This window comes from Sminthopsis crassicaudata, chromosome 3 (genome assembly GCF_048593235.1).
Source record: "Sminthopsis crassicaudata isolate SCR6 chromosome 3, ASM4859323v1, whole genome shotgun sequence".
In the NCBI taxonomy this organism is placed as follows: Eukaryota; Metazoa; Chordata; class Mammalia; order Dasyuromorphia; family Dasyuridae; genus Sminthopsis; species Sminthopsis crassicaudata.
In genome coordinates, this window is record NC_133619.1 from 225,916,901 (window position 1) to 225,939,919 (window position 23,019).

Sequence of the window (23,019 nt, forward strand, 5' to 3'; positions counted from 1 at the left end):
TTTGTTTTCCAATTTTTTTTCTTCTTTCCTTTTTTCTTCCCCTCCCCAAGATAGCAAGCAATCTGATATATAGGTAAAACACTCACAGTCCTTTTAAACATTTCCAGATTTTCACTTTGTACTATCCTCTATTAAAAGGTTTGATGACTGTCACTAAATAGTGTAATTTTAGGTCTGGTATGGTTAAGCTATTCTTCCTTTATAGCAGATAGCAAAACAAAGTCAGTCTCTATATTAGATAATCAAATACAAATCCAGATCTGAACCCTCATTTTAGTGAATCAGAAAATTACTCATGTGATTGATCATTCTACCTGTCTCCCTTAAGTTTACTTTGCTGTTGAAAGCAATGGCTTTAATAGCATTATAAATCAAGGACATAATTTTCTCTGATGGACTATTGTACTGCTAACATAAAAGTGACCAAGATTAAAGAAGTTCTTAGAAGTGCCTGCTAATAATCATAATTGCTCTTTGTTTGATTTAAGATCTGCAAAGTATTTTACATGCTTTAATATAATTGCTCTTCATAATCCTATGAGATACAATACTAAAGCTGTTATTTATGCTTTACTGATAGGAAGCAGAGACTTAGAGGTTAAATACTTTATACATGTTCATACAAAGCCAGTATCATAGGTTGGATTTGAATACTACATTCTAGCATTCTTTACACTTGTATTTTCTCTTTTCAAAGCTGGTTTTCAAAGCAACTCATTCATCTTCATACCAGTGTAAGGACAATTTGATATGAATTCCTTAAAAAGCGCCCCCCCCCCCCCAAAAAAAAAAATCACTTCTCTCTTTGGAGAGAGTAATTAATTTTTATTTGTGTTTTGTAGTGTGTTGTCTTAATTGAATATACATTCATAGTTTTTGACCAGATTATTGAGGGGAAATTACTTTCTTCCTTTCTTTGTTGGATAGGTAGTAACCAACTAATGAGTTAGTTGGAGTTCTTTTCCAGTAGTGACTCATTACAGAAGTGTCTATAAGTAAGGTTGCTGAAAGTAGGATAGAATTTCTTTGCAATGATTATAAACACAATATAGCTCTTCATAACCTGAACTTTTCCTACCTTTCTAGTCTCCTTTCCATGTATTCAACAATCCACTGACATTTCTTACTCTTTCTCTAATAAGATACTTCATAGTCCTACTTCAAATGTTTTCATTGGCTATTCTCCATAATAGGGGCTCTCTTTCCCCTCATCTCTGCCTCCTGGCTTCCTTGTTTCAACCTGGTACAAGAAACATTTTTTTGTTTCCCTTTAATCTTAATATCTCCCCTCTGAGATTATATCTAATTTATCAGGAACTAATCTTGTCTGTACATAGTTGTTTGTATGTTTGCTATTTCTTCTATTAGACTAACCTTTTTGAGAGCAGGGTTTGTTTTGGCCTTTTTTGTGTGTGTGCTTTTTTTTTCCCTGGTTATACATGTCCGTTCATTTTTTAAAAAAACATTTCCTTGTGAATCATATTGGGACAAAAAAATCAGAACAAAAGGGCGAAACTATGAGGAGGAAAAAAAGAAGAAAAAAAAGGATGGGAAAAGGGGAATACAGCAAATGTTGATTTACTTCTGTCTCCATAGTTGTCTCTCTGGATACAGATGGCATTGTTTATCCAAAGTTTATTGGAATCACTGAACTGCTGAGAAGAATCAAATCTTTCATAGTTGATCATCACATAATCTTGCTATTATTGTGTACAATGTGTTTTTGGTTCTGCTTGTTTCACTCAGGATAAGTTCATGTAAATCTTTCCAGGCCTTTCTAAAATCAGCTTGTTCATCATTTTTTACAGAACAATAATATTTCATTATTTTCACATAACTTATTCAGCCATTCCCCAACTGTTGGACATCTATTCATTTTCCAATTCTTTGCTACCATAAAAAGAGCTTCTACAAATGTTCTTGCACATGTGGATCCTTTTCCCTTCTTTGTGATTCCTTTGGACACAAACTCAGTAATGGCCCTGCTAATTGGCCTTTCTTTTTTCTTTTTCTTTTTTAAGCTTTTTATTTACAAAACTCTTGCAAAACCCCACCCCATCCCCTAAGTGGCAGGTGTTAGATATGTTAAAATATATTTTAAGTCCAATATACATATATTGGACATATAATATACATATATAACATATAGCTATCTTGCTGAACAAGAAAAATCAGATCAAGAAGGAAAAAAGACTAGGAAAAGAAAACAAAATGCCAGCAAACAACAACAGAAAGAGTGAGAATGCTATGTTGTGGTCCACACTCAGTTCCCAGAGGCCTCTCTCTGGGTGTAGATGGCTCTCTTCATCAGTGAACAATTGGAACTAATTTGGATACTTTCATTGTTGAAGAGAGCCACATCCATCAGAATTGATCATCATATAGTCTTCTTGTTGCCATGTATGATGATCTCCGGGTTCTGCTCATTTCATTCAGCATCAGTTTATATAAGTTTCTCCAGGCCTCTCTGAAATCATCCTTCTGGTCATTTCTTATAGACAATAGTATTCCATAACATTCATATACCATAATTTATTCAGTTATTCTCCAATTGATGGGCATCCACTCAGTTTCTAGTTTCTTGCCACTACAGAAAGGGCTGTGGTTGTCCTTTGTCTCCATCACTTAACACAATGCCTGGCACATAGTGGGTACTTAATATTGGTTTGTTGACTTGACTTCCCGAGACACGTATTATATTCAAACTATGTATGAAATTGTAAATGTAAAAATAGAGAATAGTTTAGGAGAAGTAAAAATAAACTCACGTAGGAGCAGAAACACAGAAGTTATCAAATTGGTGGTTATTGTTAAAGATTCATCCTCATTAGTCTTAATTTTTTTTTTCTACTTTGTAACTGATAGCATCACTAGCACACCAATCCTTGAAATTGTGATCCACATCTTTGATACTAAATGTTTTCTCAGCTAGTTCTGATTCAGTGCTTATTTTGGGAAGAAACCAGAAAGTCAAAACCAAAAAGTCAAAAAGATACTTGCTTTCATTGCCTTAGGTTTCTTTTTATATTAGGTAATAGTCATTTCCAGTGTTTTTACTAATAGTAGAAGAGATTTACTATAACCATACTGATCATTTGAATATAGAGATATTAACTACAATTTGTATAAGAAGCGACCGTGCTCAAATTAATTTGCAGACGGACTTTATAAATACATATCTAAGAGCTTGTATATGTTTAGGAAAAGAGTAAATGTGTTAAATATCATTTAGTTTTGCTTTGAAGAGTTTATGTAGCAGGGGTTTATCTGACAAGCTAGAATGTGGATAATATAGGGTCATAGATTTGGAACTAGAAGGGTTCTCATAATCAGAATTTTAACCTAAATCATCTCAATCTAGTTCTAGCTTAACTCTTTTAAGATCAAACTTTAAAAGTGAGTTTCCCAAGCTTATATGGGTACATACAAACCTAATTTTTTTTAAAAAAAATTCAAAGTTAAATTATTTTTTATAGTTACTTGCTATTTTGAATTATGTACACACCAACAATCTGCATTATAACTGTGCTTTTCAGATTGCTTTTCTGTGTGTTTGTTTGCCTAGATTATTGCTGTCAATTTAATACTAAATTCTTCTAGAGTGAAATTTTCTGAAAATTTGAGTTATATGCTACCTTTCTCAAATGGAAAATGGAATTGTTAATCTGTTCTTGGTTGAATCTCTTCTAAATTCCAGGAGCTGGTCATTGAGTGTTAGAAAGGTAATGCATAAATACCTAACTTCCAAGTTTTTATAATATTCAGGAGCCAGTGGCACAGTTTACATTTTATTAACTTCTTTGTAATATTTACTGTTATAGCTATAATAACAATATAGTCCTAATTGAGATTGTTTTTGGCTTTTATACTGTTCCACTAAACACATGAATACAAGTTCCAGACTGCCATCTATATGAATTTCAGGAGGTTTATAGGGTAAAACAGAATTGAAGACATTTGAACATTGTTTTTAAAAATTATTTTCAATTTGAAATCCCATTGAAAAAGGCAAGAAATATACAGTACCTACTATGTCTATGGAGTTATACAAAACATTTTCACATTTGCCATATTGTGGGATGGACAAAGCACGAAGAATAAAGAAAATGGAAAAGAAATTGGGCTTCAATCTTTATTCAAGCGTTCATCAATTTTAAGGAAGTGAAACCAAGCTTTCCCCCAATCTGTTCCAAATTCCTTTAAATAATGATTCTGAACAAATTTTAGTGTCAGAACACATAAAAAGATGAAATAGAACATTCTCCAGCCATAGACAACTTAGAAGGTCAGCAGAAAAGAGCTACGGCATAAGGGTGGGAGTCCAATGAGTAATCCTGAATCAGCAGGCCATATCTGTGCCAACCTTGCCTCAGCACCAGCAAAGCAGGAAGGGACCTTGGACCTCTGAATTGGTGGCAGCAGCGACAATTTCTAGACCTTTTGCTTAAAGCAAAGTGACTTGGAAGGTCAGCAGGAACTGCTTGTCAGCTGGGTGAGAGGGCCTTGGGAAACCAGCAAACTATGAATGGGCTTGGGCTGAGAGGAGCCACAGGGGAATAGGGATGCTTCTCACAATTTCAGGAAGAGTGTTTGTAGTCAGGTGCCTAGAATGGTCTCTGAAAACAGCTGCTCAAAATCCCTGAAGCTCGGGATAGTGCACCCTCCACCCTGGAAATGGAGGTCTACTTTAATAAAGAGTTAAAAGCAGAATAATAAATAGGCTGCAAAAATGAGCAGATAACAGAAGATGATCATGGACAGTTCCTTTGGTGACGAGGATTGTAACACTCAGAGGAAGATAAAGTCAAAATTTGTACATACAAAGCCCCAAAGAAAAATAAGAATTGGTTTCAGACCCTGGAAAAACTCAAATGGGATTTTGAAAATCAAGTAAAAGAGATAGAGGAAAAAATTGAGAAGAGAAATGAGAATGATGGCAAAAGGAAATTTTAAAAGCTAGTGAGAAGAATTCCTTAAAAAGTAAAATTGGTCAAATGGGAGAGGAGGTACAAAAGCTCACTGAGGAAAATACTTCCTTGAATTGAGCAAATGGAAGCTAATGACTTGATGAGAAATTAAAAAACAATAAAACAAAATCAAAAGATGAAAAAAATAGAAGACTTTGTGAATACCTCATTGGAAAAACAACTGACCTGGAAAATAAATCTAGGAGAAATCATTTAAAAATTATTGGATTACCTTAAAAGCATGTTTTTAAAATGAAAATGAAAAAAAAAAAAGACCTTAGCCATCGTCTTTTTATCAAAGAAAACTGTCCTGATATTCTAGAACCAGATGGTAAAATAGAAATTGAATGAATCCACCAATCACTCTTGGAAGAAATCCCAAGATGAAAACTCCTAAGAATATTATAGCTAGGTTCTATAATTCCCAGGTCAAGGAGTAAATATTGCAAGCGTCCAGAAAGAAGCAATTCAGGTATAGTAAAGCCCCAGAATAACACAAAAATTATCAGCTTCTACATTAAAGGATCAGAAGGCTGGAATATGATATTTTGGAGAGCAATAGCTAGGTTTTCAACCAAGAATCACCTATCTTGCAAAACTGAGGATAATCCTTCAGGAGAAAAGGTGGCTTTTCAATGAAATAGAGAACTTTCAAGCATGTGATGGGAAAAAAAACCAGAATAAATAGAAAAATCTGATTTTTCAAATATAAGATTCAGGAGAAGTATAAGGAGGTAATCAGGAAAGGAATGCATGAGGGACTTAATGAAGGTTTATCTGTTTACATCCTGACATGGGAGAATGATACTTTTAACTCGTTAGAACTTTATCATTATGGCTGTTAGAAGAAGTATTTATAGACAGAAGGCACAGGTGTGAGTTGAATGTGAAGGGATAATATATTTTAAAAAATAAAATGGAGTGAGAGAAAAATGTATTGGGAAAATGAGAAAGGAAGAGGTGGAATGGCATAAGTTATCTGCCATAAAAGAGGCAAGAAAAAAGCTTTTACCATGGAGGGGAAGAAGGGAGCGAAAGGTGAAATGCATGAAACTTACTCATCAGAATTGGATCAAAGAGCCAATATAACATTCAGAATACACATGCAATATAGGCATAGAAATCTGTCTTATTCTGCAGGAAAGTAGGAGGAAAGGGGGAGTAGAAAAAAAGATATATTGGAGGAGGGAGGAATTAGTAGCAAAACAATTCTGAGAATCAGAGTGAAAGGAGACAGAACAGAATAAACAAGAGAAATACAATTGGCCATAGAAAATGGAAAAAAAAATTTTTTTTTTTGAAGCAAGTTTCTCTGATTAAAACATATAGGGAACTGAAAAAAACAAGAGCCATTCCCCAATTGATAGATGATCAAGATATGAACTGTGCTCCAAAGCTGTAAAATCATGCATATCCTTTGATATGAATCAAAGGCATGAATTACAAAAGATATTTTAAAAAAGGAAAAGGACTCATACGTACAAAGAATATTTAGAACAGCTCTTTTCCCAGGGTAAAACATTGAAAATTGAAGGGATGCCCATCGGTTGGGGAATGGCTGAATAAATTGTGGTATGTGGTCTTGATGAAATATAATTGTTCTATGGGAAATGATGAATAGGATGATCTCAGAAAAACCTGAAAGTCCTCCATGAATTCAAGCATATGTACTGTGTACAAAGTAGTAGTAATATTGTGGGAAGATCAGCTGTGAATGACTTCTATTTTCAGCAGCAGTGACCTATGAGTACTTTGAAGTACTTAACAATGAAAAATGGTATTCATTATTTTGGAATATTATTGTTCTGTAAGAAATGACCAGCAGGATGATTTCAGAAAGGCCTGGAGAGACGTATATGAATTGATGCTGAGTAAAATGAGCAGGACCAGGAGATCATTATATACTTCAACAACAATACTATATGATGATCAATTCTGATGGACGTGGATGAGATGAACCAAATCAGTTCCAATAGAGCAGTAATGAACTGAACCAGCTACACCCAACGGAAAGAACTCTGGGAGATGACTGAACCATAGAATTCCCAATCCCTCTATTTTTGTCCGCCTGCATTTTTTTTTTTTTCCCCTGCATAGGTTAATTGTAGTCTATTTCAAAGTCCAATCCTTTTTGTACAGCAAAATAACTGTTTGGACATATCTACATATATTGTATTTAACTTATACTTTGACATATTTAACATATATTGGTCAACCTGCAATCTGGAGGAAGGAGTGGGAGGGGAAAAGTTGGAACAAAAGGTTTTGCAATTGTCAGTGTTGAAAAATTACCTATGCACATATCTCGTAAATAAAAAGCTGTAATAAAAGAAAAGAAAAATGGTATTCATACCCAGAGAAAGAATTGATTTTTGTCTGAATACAGATTTTTTTGGTTTGTTTTTAACTTTGTTTTTCTTGAGGGATTTTTTGTGTTAAAGGGGAGATGTGTTTTCTTTTACATCATTTTTTTTTTTTGGGAAATGCTTTACATAACTTCACATGTGCTTTCTTAAAGAAGGATGGGAATGGGGAGGAAGGAAGAGAATCTGGAACTCCAAGTTTTAAAAACAAATGTGAAAAATTGTTTTACATGTAACTGAGGAAAATAAAGATACTAAGCTTTTTTTTTTTTTTTTTTTTTTTTTTAAAGTTAATCAGTTTTCTCTCCAGAAGTGGATACCATTTTCCATCATGAGTCTCTTTGGAATTATTGTGGAATTATCTAAGCAAAGTCTTACTGAGTGCCTAATGCCTTAGAGCAAAGATTTGTACATTATGACATATAGAATATTTATGGAAGAGACTAATGAATAAAATTGAAAAGGTAGAGTGGCATCAGAATCATAGATGGAAGGATCTCTATAGAGACAATCTAATCCAGCTTTCTTTTTACATCTGGGCAGCCCTGCTTCATACAGAATGATTTAGTAAGTGTGGTCATTCCCCAACTTTTTGCAGGGGTAACATTCCTAGACACAAATTAGGAAGTTGGCTGGAGAAGTCAGTGACACTGCAGTGGGTCAGTGGGGATCATTTTGGAGTGAAGTACACACAGTAGCAGCACCAGGGATAGAAGATCTTGGAGGTAACATTGGCACTTTCAGAAGCTCTCAGCCCAGAGACTATAATGGTATTGGGTACTTGGTCAGAAGATAACAAGGATCTGAGTTGCAGTTTCCTGGCAGAAGGGAATACTAGTGCTTGCTGCAGGAGAATAGAGGCTCTTGTCACCATTCTAATGTCAAGAAATTACCTGCAGCTGCAGGAAAACAGGGAATGTAGTCACAGTGTTAGACTGAGCCAAGTGCTAGTGCTTGAGGCTACAGGGAAACAAGGTCTCATACTAGGTAAAGACCAGAGCACAGACCAGGAGAACAGTAATCAGACCTCTTCCCCACATTGCACTACTTTAGAAGCACCAAAAACTTGTAGAACTCCAGAACTAACTCCAAAAGCAGCAGCACAAAAAAACCCTGAAGCTTAGTTCAGTGCCTCCCCACACCTACATGAACAGAGTCCAACTTTAACTTAAATTCAGAGTCAAGAAATAGGCTGGAAAAAAAATGAGCAAATAAAAAAAAGAACTTGATCATTAAAATAATTAGATAAGGAAGACTAAAGCATAAAGGTGGCAAATATCAACCTATACCTCAAAGAAATATGCTAATTGGACCCAAGCCAAATAAGAATTCCTGGAAGAGTTAAAGAAAAAGTGATAGAGGAAAATTGGGGGGGGGGGTCAATGATTCAAGACAATTATGAAAAGAGAGTGCATAGTGTTAGTTAAAGGAGGCACAAAAAAAATGCTGAAGAAAATAGTACCTAAAAGAAGAACAATAACAGGATTGGCCTAATGGTAAAAGAGATACAAAAATTCACTGAAGATCTCCATAAAAAGCAAAATTGACCACGGAAAAAGAAATGAAAGTTCACAGAAAAAAATAATTCCTTGAATGTTAGAATTGGGCAAGCAGAAGCTGGTGACTTCATAAAACTAAAGAAGGAAAAAATAGAAGAAACTGTGATATCTCATTTAAAAAAAAACAAAAAAAACTGACCAGGAAACTAGATCAAGAAGAGATGAGTTAAGAATTATTGGACTACCCAAAATCCATGATCAATCTATATGTCATTTTTCTTTCTTTTTTTTTTTTAATTTATTTATTTTTTTTTAATTTAGAATTTTTTTCCCCACAGTATATATGCATGAGAAATTTTAAAAAAATAATATTATCCCTTGTATTCATTTTTCCAAATTATCCCTCCTCTCCCTCCACTCCCTCCCCCCGATGACAGGCAATCCCATACATTTTACATGTGTTACAATATAACCTAGATACAATATATGTGTGTAAATACCATTTTCTTGTTGCACATTAAGTATTAGCTTCCGAAGGTATAAGTAACCTGGGTACATAGACACTAGTGCTAACAATTTACATTCGCTTCCCAGTGTTCCTTCTCTGGGTATAGTTATTTCTGTCCATCATTGATCAACTGGAAGTGAGTTGGATCTTCTTTATGTTGAAGATATCCACTTCCATCAGAATACATCTTCATACAACACTGAAGTGTACAGCGATCTTCTGGTTCTATTCATTTCACTCAGCATCAGTTGATGTAAGAATCTCCTAGCCTCTCTGTATTCCTCCTGCTGGTCATTTCTTACAGAGCAATAATATTCCATAACCTTCATATACTTATATGCCATTTTTCAAGAAGCTATTAAAGAAAACTGCGCTGACCTAGATAGTAAAATAGTAACTAAAATAATCTACCCATTGCTTACTGAGATTCCAAACTACCAGAAATATTTATAGCTAAAAATATCAGAACTCGCTGGTCAGTAGAAAATATTGCAAGTAACTAGAAAGAACCAATCAAATATGGAGCCAAAAGCCACATCATACAAGATTTGGCAGCTTCCACAATAAAGGAGCAGAAGGTTTAGAATATGAGATTCTGCAAAGCAAAAGAGTTAGGATTACTGGGTGGGGAATAAACATTCAGTGAAATAGAGGACTTTAAAGCATTTCTGATGGGGCTGGGGGGAAGGAGACAACAGCTGAATAGAAAATTTGACATTCAAACACAAAACCCAAGAAAAATATAAAAAGGTAAACATAAGAGAGAAAACAATTTTTATAGAAAAGGTGAAAATAGAGGGTGGGATTTAATCCTTGAAAACACTCATCCAAATTGGTTTAAAGAGCAAAGATTACATACTCTGTTGCATAAAGAAATCTCTTATTCATTAGGGAGATAGGAGAGAATAAAAGATTGAAAGGGATAAATTTGAGGGAGTCTGGTCAGAAGCAAAACAGACTTTTGAGGAGGGACAATAAAAAGAGAAAAGGATAGGCAGGAAAATTGATGGAAGGAAATTCACAGTAATTATAACTATAAATGTTAATGGGATGAATTCATCCATAAAATGGAAACAGTAAACAAAATGAATTAGAAATTAAAATTTGATATGTTGTTTATAAGAGACACTTGAACCATAAATGCACACATGAAAAATAAAGAGCCGCTGCAGTCTGTCATCAGCTGAAATTTAAAAAAAAAAAGGGGGGGGGTAGGGGTAGCAGTCATGATCTTAGACAAAGCAAAAGCAAAAATAGACCTAATTAAAAGAATACAAGGAAATGACATTTTCCTTAAAAGTACCTTAGAAAATGAAGTTGGGTTTGTTTTTTTGTTTGTTTGTTTGTTTTTAAGTTTACAGCAGATTTTGCTAATAAAGGCCTCATTTCTCAAATATATAGGGAACTGAGTCAAGTTTATAAATATAAAAGCCATTTCCCCGTTGGTAAGTGGTCAAAGGATATGAACAATCAGTTTTTAGGAGAAATCAAAGTTATTTATAGTCATATGAACAAATATTTTAAGTCACTATAGATTAGAGAAATGCAATTTAAAATAACTCTGAAGTACCCCCTCACACCGGTCAGAAATGACATGTTGGAAAGAATAAGAGGAAAAATAGATACACTAATGTAATAGTATTGTGTTTATATATATAAATTTTAAAAGATTTGGCTACTGTGGTCAAAGCAGTGATCAAAGACAATTCCAGAGGGCTTATACTTGGGTGGGAAAAAATGATTCCACCAAGTTTGCAAATCTAGATTAATGGAAAAATGTGTCCTCTACAGAAAGAAGGTAATTTAGAATAAGTCAATCAATAAGCATTTTTTTAAGCACCTACTATCTCTGGGAGGGTGCTATATTCAGAAGATAAAAATTTAAAAGACGTTGTGTAGAGTTTGAGGTGCTTTTGGAATATTCATACCTCTTATTTTAGCAGTCTGACTTCAGATAATGTATACATTTTGATTAATTTTAACCAAATATTTGGGTATATGGCATAAAGTTTTGCTTAATTATTATTAGAGCTTTTCCCATTATTTCCTGTCAGATAGAATTCTCCCCCAGATAGTTTACATTAGTCAATCAGCAAATATTTATTGAACACATAGTTTTTGCCTATCACTGTTAGGCACTAATTAAAAAAAGAAAAAGAAAAAAAGGCCTATATATAGTTCTTGGATTATCAAACTGCATTATTGAGTTTATTTGGTTTTGATTCTTGTTAGTTAAGCAGTTTTCTTATTCTCTAAATGTTATCAAATAATTTTGATGATTACTGTTTGACAGTATAATTTGAGTCCTGGAATTGCTACTTCCTTTTATTTCTACTTTATTCTTTATTTCCCTTGAAATTATATATATATACATATATATAATTTATATAATTATATATATATTTATATAAATTTATAAAATTATTTCCAGAGCTTTAGTTGTATCTACCTTTTGGGTCAGCTAGATGATACGATAAATAGAATGCTGAGCCTGAGATGAGGAAGAACCGAATTTGAATTTAATTTCAGACATTTAGTAACTGTGTGACTTTGGGCAAGTCATTTAAAATTTCTTTTTTGCTTCACTTTCTTTAACTGTAGAATAGTAATACTAACAGCATTCACTTCCTAGGAAATTTTAAAACACTGAGCACAGTGCCTCGTACATGGTAGGAATTCAATAAATAAATATGTATTCCATTTTCCTTGATTGTCTTTAATAAAACCAACTGCCACCAGAACTCCCCTTTGCAGTTTGAGCCAGATTAAGATTTTAAAATTAAATTAAAATTTTAACATGATTTTTAAAAATAAGCGTTACAATGCAGATTATGTTAAATTGTGGTCTTCTGAGTAGCCTAAAGGGATCCATTTCAATTTGAGTTTGGCACGATTTGTCTTAAATTTTGCTCAATAATGACCATAATGCTTCTGTAAAGTACACATTCTCCTTTTGTTCTTATAGAATCAGGATTACAATTTAACTACTTGTACCAATTAAAAACTTAATGCCATATTAAAATTCTACAGTCTCTTTGTGTTTAGGGCTGTTTTATAGGTAAAACTTCACTCCATTATATACCATTGGATAATTTTCTCGTAGCAAAATTCTCATCATGTTTTCATAGCTGGCCATAGAATGGGTTTATTGATTTGGTTATAATAAATTTTATATGCTAAAAACAACCGCCTTTTCCCCCTACTTTCCCTACTCTAATTCATGTAATAGAATCATAGCAAGGGTTTCCTAACAGTTTTGAACTGAAAAGAAATTCTCAATTTTTTGTATATCTGAGATTACTTACTTACATGAGTATGGATGGCAGTTCTGATTATTGTTACCCTCCTCATTAGGAGCCCAGCATACTGCAGAGAAGCATATTATTAAAGTAACTGCTAGCATTTACATCTGTCAAGTAATGGTTGATTTCTGCCCTATTTACTTGGAGTGCTATCTTTCTTTTAAGTGTGAAGAGGTGAGCTAGTCTTTATTCTTCATAATCTACCATATTAGAAATCTCAACCAAACAAGAGCCAAGTAAGAAACAGAACACCTTCTTGCTTTGCTAGGTTTAGAACAACCACCCCATCCCATTCCAAATCCATTTTTGATTAGCTAGAGAAAAGTTTTTGGTATTTTGGATTTGGGATTATGATTTCTACTCATGTGTTCATTTTTAACCAAATTCATCCAGTTCACTGTTCTTTTGTATAGAATAGCATGCTTGACTCTTAGTCTATAGCTGGTCATATCTAGATTCAGCAGCCAGAGGTTGAAGAAACCTCTGGTGGTGAGCCTCAGATGACATTCTATTTACCTGGTCCATAGGAAAAGCTTTTTGAGCCTAGTAGGATCTTCTGTTCCTTTTGTTGTACTGGATTAGGCTTTAGGAGCCCAAGTGCATCACTATACCACAGAAATTTTAGTAAAATTTCAAGGGAAAGTCATTGTGTTCTCTCTGTTCCCATCCTCCCAAACTATTTCTGTTCTGCACTATTTGTTAAATTTGTACAGGTTTGCCTACATTTATTTCAGCCAGTAGATGGAGCCTTTGTATCATTGGAGGAAGAGATTTACTGAGCTTCAGGCAAGAGTAAAATTTTTTTAAGGAAGTTATTGTTGGATAAGAGGAATCAATGAAACACAGGTGGTGAAAAGGAAGGACTGGAAATAATGAGATTTTAACTGGTTTAAATCTGTTTATCCAGATGAAGTCTTACTGAGTCATGTGACAGTGGAAGTAGTGAAACCTCATTATTTATGGTAAAAAGAAAAAGAAGCAGAGGAAAGCAAAATCATCAAAATGTCACAATTTTGTATTGCACCAGAGGACAAGAAAGAGACAGAAAAGATAGAGATAGAAGAATATCACATGAAGGACATTTCTGGTTCTTCGTATAATAATAATCTTTCTAACCCATCAGTTTTTTTAAAACTATGGTTATTAAGATCTTTTATTTTTGTATTACTTGATTTTCTCCCATATCCATCTTCTTTCCAGAGAATCTTTCATGATGAAAATGTTGGAGAAAAGACTGGAAAACATGAAGTTTTTAAAAAGAAAATCAACAAAACTAATTTAAAAATTGTAAAATAAAACCCATAGTCATAGTGTCATGTCCTCTCTGCCCCTACACTTGTCTGCAAAGGAATTGAGGGAATATATATATCTTTTGGAGGGCCAAATCTGTTGTTTTTAATTTTGTAGTGTAAAGTTTTTGTTTTGTTTTGTGGTGTTTTTTTCATTTGCTTTGTTATGATTGTGTATTTTTTCCTGGCCCCATTCATTTTACCTCATTTCATGTAAATCTTACCACATTTTGTTTAGCAATTTCCTAAATGATGGGCCTATACTTTGTAAATGTTTCAATTTTAAAAATAACATATATGGAACCTTTCTTTTTGTCAATATGCTCTCCTAAAATTATATTCTTAGGACTCTCTAGGCCAAAGGATAAGGACATTTTAGGAACTTTAATTGCATAATTGTATGTTGCTTTCCAGGTTTGTGGTACTAATTTATAGCTCTGCTAATAATGCATTGGTAGTTTGTCTTTGCATAATGCTCCAATATTCACTTTTGCCCTCTGTTATGACCTTTGCCAACTGTCTGAGGCAGAAATTCGGGTTTATGTCCATTTCTCTTAATTTTATGTTAGTGATTTGGAATATTCTTTATATGATTTATAGTTTAAACTTCTTTTAAGAAATGCCTTTTCGATGAATGGATGTCCATCAATTGGAGAATGGTTGGGTAAATTATGGTATATGAATGTTATGGAATATTATTGTTCTATAAGAAATGACCAACAGGAGAAATACAGAGAGGCTTGGAGAGACTTACATCAACTGATGCTAAGTGAAACGAGCAGAACCAGAAGATCATTATACACTTCAACAATGATACTGTATGAGGATGTATGCTGATGGAAGTGGATATCTTCAACATAGAGAAGAGCTAATCCAATTCCAATTGATTAATGATGGACAGAATCAGCTACATCCAGAACACTTATATTATTATAGAACTGTTATTTTTACCTTCTGAATCCAATTCTTCCTGCGCAACAAAAAAAATTCAGCTCTACACACATATATTGTATCTAGAATATACTGTAATATATTTAACATGTATAAGACTGCCTGCCATCTGGGGGAAGGGGTTGGGGGGAGGAAGGGAAAAAATCTGAATAGAAGTAAGTGCAAGGGATAATGTTGTAAAAAATTACCCATGCATATGTACTGTCAAAAAAAAAAGTTATAATTATAAAATAAAATAAAAATTAAATTTAAAAAAATGCCTTTTCATATTTTTTGACCACATCTCTTATTAGGCAATATTTTTTGGTCTTTGATATTTCTTTAATTGTCTTTTCTAAAAAGTGCAAAAATATTAAATGTTGGAACAAGTCTCAATTTCTGCCAGATTGTTTTCCAGATTTCTCAACAAGTCTTTCAGGTAGGGAGTTCTAACCTAGGTAATCCGTATTTTGGGGTTTATCAAACATGAGGCTATTGAATTTCATTATTCTCCTTTGGCTGTTCTATTCCATTAATAAACTTTTGTATTTTTTGACCGATACCAAATGGTTTTTAAAATAATTGTTGCTTTATAAAATAGTTTGAAATCTGGAGTGCTGGTCCTCCTTCATGTTTGTACTTTTTCATCATTTCCCCCAATATAGTCCAAATCTTTTGTTTCTCCAAATGAATTTGTTATTGCTTTTATCTAATTCTCTATCCCTTTGGTAATTTGGTTTAGTATTAAATATGCAAGCACCTTGGATTTGTTATTTATCCGGCCATGAGCATTACAATGGCCAGTTATTTGAGTTATTATTTTTTTAAAGTAACAATCTATAATTGAATCTATACAAATATTGAATGTTTCAATACTTTGTCTCTCATGTATTTTGTGAGTTTTGTACTTACTTTGAATGGTATTAATCTTAACATTATTGCCTTGGATTTTATTATTACTTGGGAATATTGTTGCATTTTGCCTGCAACTTGAATAAATCTAATTTTTTTTGCTAATTCTCTAAAATTTCTAATTAAAAGCATCATATCATCAACTAATAGAAATAATTAGATCCCTTTGGCTCTCTTTACAACTTTAATTTCTTTTGTCTTATTACTATTGTTGGATTTCTAAAACTATTAAAAATAATGAGAAGGGGGCATTCCTTATTTTACTCTTGTATTTATTGGGAATACTTCTAGCATTTCCATTGCATATATGGTGCTTTAACTTCAGCAAAAATGTCTGTAGTGTCCTTTCCCTTCCCTCCCCTCCCCCCCAGGGAGTGGGTTTTTTTTCTTTATACTGTAAAAAATTAGTCTCCATTTTAGAGGCTCGCTGAGAGATTAAAAGAATTTCCTAAAGAATCAGACAAACAGTCCATGCTGAAGTCAGTAGACCCTTTGATGTGTTTAAGGGAAAGCCCATTTCCTTAATTGGAGCTAGGAAAAGTATACTGCTATACAGTGAGCCTCTCAAACTGGTACCAAGATTAGCACCTTTGAAAGTGTTCTAAGGGAAGAGTGAGGAGGAAATACAAACAGAGATGGTATCTAGCGGCCTCCAACAGAGTGGTCTTTTGGCAATGAATGAATGTAGTTATTATCAAGCCTTTTACTATATGCTAAATATTATGGGAAGTGGTGGGGATACAAAAACAAAAGCTTTCTAGGAGCTTAGGGAGGAAAGAGGGAGATAGCAGAAATAAGAGAGAGGTTTATCTAGAGGAGACTAGTTACACTACACTCACACTGGGACTTTAAAGGCCATGCTTCAGAAGAGCTCTAGGATCTTTAGGGGCAGCTTGATAGTTAGAGCAACTAAGGAGGGAACAGTGTTATAAGAAAGGAAGGTACTGAGGAGAAAGAGCATGACTAGGTAAGAAATAAACTGTTGGACAGAGAAAAGTAAGAGGAGGGGGAGATAAGATTTCCAAACTATGAAAAATCTTTACACAATATTCACTGTTCTTCTCATCTCTTGTTCCCCATTTTTCCTCTTTTTCCCCTCTAGCAATAATTTTAGTCTTCTGGGAAAAGGGGATCACTGTCAAGTAAGATATATGGTCAAAGGATGTAAAGAAGTAGTTTCCAAAGAAAAAAATCCAAACAAACATGAATCTGTGTTGCAAATCAGTAATTCCAGAGAAATGTAAAATAAAGCATCTCCAGGGCTCTACTTCATATAACATTAGCAAAGATGTGAAGAAAAAGGATAATGACAAATTTTGGAAGGACTATGAAAAACAGGCATAACAGCACACTGGTAAGGTAACTGTGAATTGGTCTAGTTGTTCTTGAAAGCAGTTTGGAAATGTTCTCTAAAAGTCACTAAGTGGTTTGACCTAGCACTAAACACCAAGGAAGTGAAAGACAGGAAGAGAATCCACATTTTCAAAATTATTTATAGTAATAGTTTTTGTTGAAGTGGCAAAGAACTGGAAATGGAGGTGCAATCCCCTTATATTGGGGAATGGCTAATTATGATTTGTGATTGTAATGGAATATATTATTTTACCTAATAAGGAATGAAGCTTCAAATAAACTTGGAAAAAGTCATTGTGAACTGATGCAGAATAAAATGAGCAGAATCAGGAAAACAACTATTATATTTTTTAAAAACCTACTTTGAAAAACTTGATCTTTGAGCAATGTAAAAACCAGTTTAATTCAGTTAATTAATTTAAGACACTGATTGGGGGAAGGGGGAGTGATACACATAAGACACAGAAAAAGACATACATTTTCAAACTTGCCTAATGTAGAAATTGATTTTGCTTGACAGTACGTATTTGTTTTATATTTTCCAACAGTGGAGAAGTAGGAAGATAAAGATATGGATAGGGTGGCCAAAAAGAAAGAGGGTTGTTTAAAAAGCAGAGAAATATCTGAAGACTAGAAAAAAAGACAGACAAGCAGGACAGATTTGAAAGTTGCATATTGAATATGTATTTTTTTTAATTAAAGCTTTTTATTCACAAAGCATATGCATGAGTAATTTTTCCAATATTGACCCCTGCATAGACTCCTGCCGCAAATTTTCCCCACCTGGCAGGCAGTCCAATTCAGGCCAGATATGCCAAAATATATGCCAGTTCCAGTATGTGTTTACATATTCACATAGCCATCCGGTTGCTCAAGAAAAATCAGATCAAGAAGGAAGAAAAAGAAAAACTGAGAAAAAAGGAACATATATATTTAATAAGAAAAACAAACTATGCATAATAGAGACCTATAGTTACATTTGCAATCTAATTTTTCCATTCTGTGTATATGAAAATATCCATTTCATTTTAAGTTCAGACTTTTAAAAAATAATAATTATCCTCTTTCATTAAATACTTCTTATTTGAGAAAAACTCCTTTGTAATTTTAGCCTAATTATTATTAAATTGGGTAAATTGATTAAAAATCAGGTGTATTTCCTCAGAACTATGATTCTGAAGCCAGAAATTAAAAATAAATTTGTATATAAATTTAATTGTGGGTAAATATTATGAAATTTCTGTTAAAAGGTTCCTTTTTTTCCCTCTGTTGTAGGAATTGACTTTAAGATCAAAACAGTTGAATTACAAGGAAAAAAGATCAAGCTACAAATTTGGTAAGTGATGCTAATGAAATTTTTTCATTATGAATGTTAGTGTTCTAATAAAGAAAAGAATTGGTAGTGAAAATGCTACTTCATATACAAATTAATGATCAGTATTCAATGTGAGTGATAGTTTGTAATGGTTTTCAAAGAATAGAATTAAGGTATCTTCTATGTATAAAATGATAAGGGAATTTTTTATAGGAACTATAAATCAACTGTTTATTAGAAACAAATATTAATATGACTTGTTGGAAGTATTTTCAGCTTTATTGGAAGGTGATGTAAAAGAAAGTGTGATCCCTCTCTGGGCTAAATGAAATAGGAGTTTTCTATTTATTATAGAGGGAATAAAAAATACACTTACATGCTTTAAAGAAAACTACTGGGCAAGCTCTCCACACAATCATCCTTTTCTTCCTTTTCCCCCAGACACTAACTTTCTTGTTTGACTACTGTCTATTGTTTTCAACTCCAAAACTTGATAAGAAGAAGACATGGTTGTGATCTTGACCAAATCATAATGTATAAATTAAAGTCACTCTGAAAATGCAACAACCAATTTAAATTAAACTCAGATTTTCAATATATCAACCATATTTTATGATAGTTTTTTAGCCCACTTTACAATTTCATGGAGTTGAGACAGGTTTCTGCTTTAGTTCAAATCTTCATTCCCCAGTAGACACATAAGTTTAGCAGCAATATTTTCTAAAAACTGTCAAGAAGTTAAACATTATTTCAATTGTTCTTTCACTCCTAGAAGCTTCTAATAGAAATAAATAACTGTTATACTTTGGTACAGATAAGTAATTATCCCAGGTTTAGCATTGTACTATAAGAGAGAGAACTATTCTGTCAGATTTTTTTGTTTTACACAGTCCTACATCTAAAAGAGAGAACAGTTGTTAACTGTTGACCTTAAAAATAGTTGTTGCATTATCTTGTGTCTTTCAGGGAAATACTTGTGTAATGATACAGTAAAATTTCATTAATATAGATTAGTTGGGAAGAGAAGACCAGCTAGAATGTGTGAAAAATCCAAATTACAGAATAAAGATGTAGATATACATATATATGAAAGACCCGCATGTATTTTAAATGCAATTTTATTGCTTGAAGTTTTGCTCTTTCTACCTACTCATTGGCTATTATTTTTTTGCTGTCATACTTCTTGAATGTAGCTCCCATTTTCTCAATTACCTGCATCCAGAATCTAGATTCTATCCTAGCCATTCTTTGGAAAGCACCTAACTTCCTTCCTTCCTTTCTTTCTTCTTTCTTCCTTCCTTTCTTCCTTCCTCCCTTCCTCCCTCCTTTCCTCCCTCCCTCCTTCCTTCCTTCCTTCCCTCCCTCCCTCCTCCTAGGTAATTTTTCAGCATTGATCCTTGCAAAAACTTCTGTTCTAATTTTTCCCCTTCTCCTCTCCACCCCCTCCCCTAGATGGCAGGTAGTCCTATGCATGTCAAACATGTAAAAGTATATGTTAAATACAGTATATGTATATATATTTATACAGTTATCTTGCTGCACAGAAAAAAATCAGATTTAGAAAGAAGGTAAAAATAACCTGAGAAGAAAAACAAAAATGCAAGCAAGCTATAACAGAAAGAGTACAAATGTTATATTGTGTTCCACACTCATTTCCCAGTGTTCTTTTGCTGGGTATAGCTGCCTGTTCATTACTGATCAATTGGAACTTTTTTGGTTCATCTCATTGTTGAAGATAGTCACTTCCATCAGAATTAATCCTCATAGTATTGTTGAAGTGTATAATGATCTGGTTCTGTTCATTTCACTTAGCATCAGTTCATGTAAATCTCTCCAAGCCTCTCTGTATTCATCCTGCTGGTCTTTCTTACAGAACAATAATATTCCATAACATTAATATATCACAATTTACTCAGCCATTCTCCAACTGAAGGGAATCCATTTAATATCCAGTTTCTGGCCACTACAAAGTGGGCTGCCACAAACTTTTTGCACATACAGATCCCTTTCCCTTCTTTAATATCTCTTTGGGATATAAGCCCAGTAGTAATACTTCTGGATCAAAGGGCATGCACAGTTTGATAACTTTTTGAGTATAGTTCCAAATTGTTCTCCAGAATGGTTGGATCCATTCACAATGCCACCAACAATGCATCAGTGTCCCAGTTTTCCTACATCTCCTCCAATATTCATCATTATTTGTTCCTGTCATCTTAGCCAATCTGACAGTTATGTAGTGGTATCTCAGAGTTGTCTTAATTTGCATTTCTCTGATCAATAGTGATTTGGAACACTTTCATATGAGTGGAAATAGTTTTAATTTCATCATCTGAAAATTGTCTGTTCATATCCCTTGACCATTTATCATCTGGAGAATGGCTTGATTTCTTATAAGTTAGAGTCAGTTCTCTATATATTTTGGAAATGAGGCCTTTATCAGAACCTTTAACTTTAAAAATGTTGAGAGCACATTTCTAAATGATTTGTTGTCTACCCTCTTGCCAAATCCAGGGATATCCTTTTTAAGACTTCTCCGTTCTTGTCTATCTTCTTAAAATCCTGTGAGTCGAAATTGTTTTACTTTTTATACTTGTATGCTTAGTGCCTAAGTAAGCACTTAATAACTATTTGACTTTTTAGGTATTATATTCTGGTTTTTTTCTCACTTTACTGTTTCTTCTTACTCAACAATTTTAGCCTTTTTCCCCTCCTCAGTACTTCATATTGTTCCTCATGCCCCAAAACTCAGTAAGATATTTTGATTAATTCAAGGCCCTTTGAGGCTCTCTTTTTTGTGATCTTTTCTGAACTAAGCTTATTTTGTGGCTTCAGCATTGTTAGTTGGTTGGAAAGTAAGGATGGAGGATTATTGTTTTGTGTATGGTGTGCTGGTAAATGTTTAACAACCATTTCTATTTAGATGTACACATGACATTTTAAAGTTTAATCTGCATTATTGACATTTTTCCAATCATTTCTTAAAGTCTAGACAATTAACAAAACAATAACTCTAATCAGTATTTGTAGCAATTGCCAATTTCTGAGTTGTAAATGTTCACACTGAAAATGGCAGTACATTTGCAATAGTCTCTAACATGCCACTGCTTATGACTTCTAAATCTTTTTATTTTTTGTCTTTGCCTTTCTCAGTCATATCAAAAATCCTATACATCTAGCTGCCTCTTAAAAGATAGTTTCAATTGGAGATACTGCCATCACAGAATGACCCGTTATTCTTCCTCTTTCCCAACTTTTCCATTTACTTAAGTGAAAACATTTTTTTCATTTAGCTCAATTTGAAAGCTCATTCATCACTGTCTTTTCTCCCTCCTTCATAACATCTAGTCATTTCTCCCACTAGAATGCAAATTCTTGGCCTTAATATATGTTTGGCATCTAACACAGTACCTAAAACATGGTAGATACTTAGTAAATATTTGATTGATTTCTGACTCTTTTAAAGGCTGACTGATTCTAGCTTTCATGTAAGCTCGTATAAATTTAAGTTGTGAGCTTCTTTGCCTAGGTACTATAATTTGCCCCCTTTTGGTGAATGGGATATCTCCAGTACTTAGAGTACCTGGCATATAGTAGGTGCTTAATAAATGCTTATTGACCAACTGATATGCATTCTAAATAATTCAAGGACTGTCAGTATGAGAAAGAAGGTATGATGCAGTCATAAGTATAAAGGTGGTATAAAATGATGAAAGACTGTGTCTATATGGATCTATGTTAATTCTCTAATTCATAGTTTTATCTAATTCACTGATTCATTCCCTAATACCTCTAAAGCTGCCCAACTTTCTCTCATCCTTGAACAAAAAACCCTCATTTAATCTTCCCATCATCTTTTAAAATTTAGCATACTGTATCTTTTCTCTTTCACTACCAAAGCCTAATTGTCCAAGGTGTCACCTCTCACTTGTTTCTCAAAGTCTTATGTTCTGTGTTCTTTAGAAGCAACTCTTCAGGATCATCAGTGATCGTGATCTCTTTATTACTGAACCAAATATTCTTTCCTCAGTTTTATTCTCATCTTTTTTGACCTATATGACACATTTGACATTGTCAGTCACCTTTTCTTCCTGGATATCTTATGTTCCTTTTGCAATATTGCTTCTCTCCCCCCCTCCCCCCCCCCCCCAGTTCTCTTAATTTATTGAATTATTCCTTACTCACTTTAGGATTGTCATCTATGTTCTTCCCTGTTATGTGCTTATACCCCATGGCTCTGTCCTGATTCCTTTTTTACCCTCCTCAAACCTTCTTTCTTATCTCATTTCATCAACTTTTATTGTTTCAATTTTCTTCTCAATTGATTTACAATCTTACAAATCCAGCTGTTGTTTCCCTCTTGAACTCCGTTTCTGTCTCTTTCAACTGCTTGCTAGACATCTCCCCTTGGATGTTAGGTGTCTCAAAGTAAACACATCCAGGAAAACTATATTTGTCCTTAAATCTTCCTCTCCTCCTAACTTCCCTATTTCTTTTGAGGGTACCAACATTCTTCTAGTCAGTCATTCTTGTGATCTAGCAGTTGTCCTCAAGTCTGCATTCTTATTTATTCTATGTAGCTAA

General features: G+C 33.6%; 1 protein-coding gene across 1 annotated transcript in view; it reads left to right on the forward strand.

The window, feature by feature from the left end:
- Positions 1 to 23,019, forward strand: part of RAB10 (RAB10, member RAS oncogene family) — an 89,267-nt gene that overhangs the window by 43,039 nt on the left and 23,209 nt on the right. The window contains exon 2 of the mRNA XM_074300096.1: positions 18,399 to 18,459. Within this exon, the coding sequence (XP_074156197.1) occupies positions 18,399 to 18,459 (61 nt within the window). The remainder of the gene's footprint in view (positions 1 to 18,398; positions 18,460 to 23,019) is intronic.